Here is a 5594-nt window from a genome sequence, read left to right on the forward strand (position 1 = left end):
AGGTTGTACCAGAATAGGTTTACATGGTTTAATTTTCCAAAAACACCATAATTTGTTGTAACGCACACTTCTGCAGATCCTCTGTTTTAGCTACAGAGTGAGACATCTCACTTCTATACTATCTTTGTTGGAAGTCGCACATGCGCAGTAGCTAGGTAAGATCACATCAGCTAGATAACTCTTTCTCCAACTTGGGTCAGTACAAGGCAGGATTAGCTGGGAGACTTCTTCTAAACAAGGGCACACTTGTGGAATACCTGCAGAACAGGGACATGGCAGTAGTTCTTTTGTAGATTATGGTGAACTAGTGTGTGTTGTAGCAGTGTTTTGCCATTGAGAACGAGCTAGCATGCTAGCACTAGCATGTGCTACTGGTTAGCCACCTCGTCTCGGCTAGTGACGTAGAAAGCCGTGCAGCTCTCCCGGAGAATGAAGGCAGGACACATTCAGAAACCTGTATCTCACTCAAAACAGCGCGGATAGTTTTTTTTCCAAGTTTGTATGCGTGTGGAAGCACCAGATACACAACATTGTTTTCATAACATGAGCACTTTAAACTCCTAACTCATTTAAAAGGTTAAAGTTTCAGAGAGGAAAGAGAAGTGTACAGATCATTTGCTCATTTCAAATTGCAAATATCCATTAAAAAAACCTTGACTGCAAGCAGAGTGACTGTGACTGTGAGCAGCAGAACTGTCACCATGGTCCTTCGAGTGATGGCATGTAAGGGAATGAGTGAGTAAAGGAGAGAGAGAAGCACAAACATTTAGGCAGAAATTAAAGGGGGTAAGTTTTATGTTTTGCACTAAATCACTCATCCTTGACCTCTTTCAGTTGGTGCGGCGGCTGCCAAAGAGACTCCAGCTGAGGACTGAGGCAACGCCACCGAACCAAACTGCCGTCTGAAGTGATGATCAGTTTTATTTGATATTACAGGAAACCACTATAACACTGAAGAAATGGATGATTATAATAACTGGTTATATGACAGGGTAAGAGAGGAGGTATACTACACGTTTAGAGGAGATATATTTACATAAATGTTGTGCCCGAAAGACAAAACTTTAGCCTGTTGTGCTCCATTGTGACTGTACCAATCCCTCAGTGCTCCTGTCCGTTCCTGTGCCTTTCTGTGATAGTCTCTCACTCCAGTTCCTTGTCTTAGCCAGTAGCACTTTTGACACAATATTGTCTCTGAAGCCCTACAAGATGTTATAACGTGTGATCTGCTGTTCTTCGTTTTGTACTTCTATCTATTGCCCTTTAGGTTTTAGGATTTGTCAGTGTGTTGTTTAAGTTGTCGGTCGTTCTCAAAAATGTTTGTCACATTTGGATTATCACATACGTATATGCATAAATACCGTTTACATATACAGTATATATAGTATATATACTGAATATATAGTATGTATACTGTATATATATAAATATAACAGATAGTTTATAGATAAGATATACAGTTAAATATAATTCACTTAGGTCTATGTTTGAATGGTTGGGTGTGTTTGCACAAACCATACCATCTTGTATATGTATGATTGTGTATATATCACAAGTGCATCTCTAGCTCTACATGTAAATGTGATGAGCCTGATATAAGACAATCTCAACTGCCACAGCTCTCTGACTAAGCACAGGAATGGTTTGCAGGTATCTGCATTAGCTCCTTTAACACAGCGCCTTACCATCTACAGTGGAGGGAGCTCCTGCGTCAGCTGTCTCACTGCCTTCCACACATCCACTCCCCCGTTCTGTCACTGGCTCCGCCAGGATTAACTCGTCTCCAGCAGACTATGATTAGTTTCCCCATGCACACATTAACTAGTTCTGCAAATCTATGAAACCTGGGTCTCTTTCCTTTCTCTTTGGTGTTTGTACGTTGCTTACTCATTCGCCACAATGCTTTGAATGGCCATACATGTCTTACATTTCTGAAAAAAGAGAGACAAAGTTTGGGTGCTGAGTTTGAGAGAAGTATTTAAAATTGACATTATTTATGTGCAAGACTACATTACTGTAATAGTAGCCTATGTAAGCCAAATCATTGCAGGAGAACAAATGAACAATCCTTGTGAATTTCTCCTGTCAGATCAGGCTTTCACCAATCTTAAGAGTGTTTTAAGGCCCAACGCTGTACAAATAAATGCTATGTTCATTTTAGGAGGCCTTGTTGTGTAGCAAGCTGTTGTACTTTTGGCATAGATAAATAAAAGTCTGTCTGAACTCTAATAAAGTTTTTTTTTGTTTTCATTCAGATGAAAAAGATTTCAGAGCAGCGTTTTTTAGAAGTGTCTTCAGGGTATTTATCAATCTGATTTCACAAGCAACCCTCTAACAGTACTCAAAATCCATCTGATAATTTCCTATCAATATCAGTTGAGATTATAAGATACTACTTTGTGCTATGACACAATGTAAGACAATGTTGTCCTCGCCAGCAGAGCCAGAAACGTGCTGCTCCTTCTGCTAGGATTCCAAAGGTTGGCAGATATGCTCTTTATTGGTATCAGAGTACAAACTTGAGACTGTACTGTAAAATGAATATGAGTAGCTAGACTGAAATATGGCTATGGGTGTGGAGAGGAGGTCTGTGTGTGTGTGTGTTAGAGTGAGAGGTTGGATCTGTATTGTGGGAGTTGGTCTAAACCAACCTCAGGCATAGACAGGATCACACACACTCACACACACCTGGACAGAGGTAATACAGAGGCTTCAGCAGCTCAGGTGAGTAATAACTTGCTTTCCTATACAAATGTTAAATTATATGTGCAGGTTAACAATTTTTATGTGCAAGACTACACTACTGTAGCCTAATGCAAGCCAAATCATTGCAAATGCACAAATGAACGAACCTTGTTGTGAATCTCTCCTGTCAGGTCAGGCTTTTCACCAATATATATATATAGGACCAAGTTCTTCACAATGTTAATACATGATTTGGAGGGGTTAATTGACGTCTACAATGCATATTTCTGTGTAAAATAGAAATATTTTGCACACAATGGAAAGTATAACTTTTTTAAACCAAGTTGCTCCATTATTTTATATGGCAAAATATAAAAGCACACAAGGTGCAATTAACATGTGTTGCAAAGGTAGGTTTAGAGGACAGTATCTGTTGTCAGTGTGCTAGTTAATTGGGTGGTGTGGTTCTCTGGCAAAATCACAGCGTATCAATATGGCATTATTAGGCAGGCATCACCACAGCTATTCTTCTTGCCCCATCTACAACCTTGATCAAACCGTGCAAGGTTCAATGTTAATGAATATCTGAGCTGTAATATTAATTAATAAGTAACTATCCCAGTATGCCCTTGTGCTCAGTGGTGCATTGAAAAGGCCTAGACACATAAAAATGAAAGCCATGAACACAATTCACAGTGGCATGCCTTAACAAAATAGAGACAGGGAGGGAAATTTTTAGTGTGTTAATGTGTGTAAGTCAATGATTATAGGTCAGGAGGTGTAGCTCAGACGAGATGGGTTGTAGTGTGCTGTGCGCACGCCGCCTGTGTGTGTGTGTGTGTGTGTGTGTGTGTGTGTGTGTGTGTGTGTAAAGGATGGAAAGGGAAGGGGTAAGGGAAAGAGGATCAATATCACTATTAGCCACTTAAAGTTCTCAGGGAGAAGATCAAGGAAATCACTTTGCTTCTGAGTCTGTAGTAGGGGAACCCAGTGAGGCAATTTATCAGGACATATAGAGTTTCCAAGCTTTCAACTACCTCTCATCTAAAATGAATAAGCCCATCCTCTACAAGTCTATAACCTAATTAAAATGGAGATACTATTGAAACCAAATCCACACAAATCCTCCTCCCTCACAGTTTTCAGATACCAGACTTGATGGTAAATACTTTTATTGTCATTATTTACAACAAGATGTTACTTTTTAAATGATCAAAAACAGCAGATGTGGATGGATCACCAGTTGCTGTTATCACCAACCTTTTGTTAAATGTTTGCATTATGTCCCTACAGTTTTTTCAACTAAACACACAAACAGACGAGGCACCATGTCTTCTGGAGGTAAGTCACTCAGCACCTGAACTGCTGATTATCCACAACAAAAGCGCTGCAGAGAGACACTTTAACATGACACCATTTGAGCAACACAAAAATATTTGCAAGGTCACAGCCATTTCTCGCTTAATGATTCTCACTCAGAACCGCTAACCACAATGTGTAAATCATATACCTGGGTAAATCAGGATTGGCCAATTATCTTGGTTTTTTAGAGTAATATAAGCATGCTGGTCAATGATGAACAACAATAAAAAAGGTCCCCTGATAGTTCAACAAACAAACAAAAAGCAGAGTCCTGCAGCCTCACAGTTCACCTTCTCCTTTCAGCATTCTGCCACAGCTAACCATGTTCACAAAAACATGTGGCTGTTTGGTAAAAGAGTGACATGGTAAGTTAGAAGACTTTGAAATTAGTATAGAAGCCAATGTAGAGGGACAAAAATAAGTCACAATGTTGGGTGTTGATAACAGGATACAATGTCATTATTTGTGGGGACATTCGTATTTCTAAATCTGATTTCCAGCCAATCTCAATTCAAGCTACCCCAAAATAGCATGCTGCCTGTGTCAAAAACACCTTCAGGGAATGGACCAATGCTGATTATGACCCATTTTCTTAACATATATTGTAAAGACTTACACAGCGAGTCATTCAGTCTGTAGTGTGTCTAAATCAGTGCAAAAGGGCTTCAATATTACTACAAGTCAATAGGATCAATCACATGTATTTAATAACTTGTGAAGAAGTTGCTATGTTTCTGTAGAAGTACTTTATATGGTTTCCACCCATGCTCTTCTCTGTCTAGCCCCAGATGCACACATTGACTTTGATGCAGACTTTGTATATGGTAAGTAACTACAACTTTTAAAAAAGATTATGTTTGGGGCATTTTGGCCTTTATAGATAAGACTGTTGCAGACAGTAAAGTGTGGAGAGAGAGAGAGAGAAGGGGGGAATATGCCGCAAAGGGCCACAGGTCAGATTTGAACCCTGGGCGCTGCGGCAAGGACTGAGCCCCGGCACATGGGGTGCACGCTTTACCAGGTGAGCCAGCAGGGCGCTCCAACTGTAACTTTAAAAGGGTATCTGCTTGGATAACATGGTATACTGTAATATTTCACTTTTACCAGCGCTCCAAAAAAATGTGGAAAGCATGAACAGGATGAAGGGAGTTTCTGCCAGAACATGCGGATGTTAGATAAAATGAGAGATAGATAAAAAAATATGAGTAACAGCAGCTAGATTGTGGACAGTGAAGAGAAAAACCACTGTCCACTGTCTGTCTACTTGCAGGACCAATAGGCTCAAAAATTTGTCCCAACTGCCATTGGCCTTTAAACTAAGTAAGATAGTTTTATTTAAACTAGTTGTTTTATGGTACTGTTGGCTGTAAACCAAATTTCCCCTCTGGGATAAAAACGTTTCCTCGATCCTTGGTCTATAGGTGACAGTGTTATGACATTATGTTCTGTGTGAATTTGTAGACTACCATACACTACGTGTTGGAGGTCTGATCTTCGCTGGGGTCATTGTGTTCCTTTCCATCATTCTGTTGGCAGGTAAGTCAACA

At 39.9% G+C, this 5594-nt stretch overlaps 1 protein-coding gene and 1 long non-coding RNA gene across 4 annotated transcripts in view; both read left to right on the forward strand.

The window, feature by feature from the left end:
- fxyd6 (FXYD domain containing ion transport regulator 6) overlaps nt 1–2224 on the forward strand; it is a 13871-nt gene extending 11647 nt beyond the window's left edge. For all 3 annotated transcript variants that reach the window (XM_032503461.1, XM_032503466.1, XM_032503476.1), the window contains one exon: nt 835–2224. In XM_032503461.1, the coding sequence (XP_032359352.1) occupies nt 835–875 (41 nt within the window). In that variant the 3' untranslated portion in view covers nt 876–2224. The remainder of the gene's footprint in view (nt 1–834) is intronic.
- Nucleotides 2225–4892: 2668 nt separating this feature from the next.
- The window catches only part of LOC116672000 (uncharacterized), a 5359-nt gene continuing 4657 nt past the window's right edge, over nt 4893–5594 (forward strand). Inside the window, exon 1 of the long non-coding RNA XR_004327440.1 lies at nt 4893–5390. This is a non-coding gene — a long non-coding RNA (uncharacterized LOC116672000). The remainder of the gene's footprint in view (nt 5391–5594) is intronic.

This window comes from Etheostoma spectabile, chromosome 3, assembly GCF_008692095.1.
Source record: "Etheostoma spectabile isolate EspeVRDwgs_2016 chromosome 3, UIUC_Espe_1.0, whole genome shotgun sequence".
In the NCBI taxonomy this organism is placed as follows: domain Eukaryota; kingdom Metazoa; phylum Chordata; class Actinopteri; order Perciformes; family Percidae; genus Etheostoma; species Etheostoma spectabile.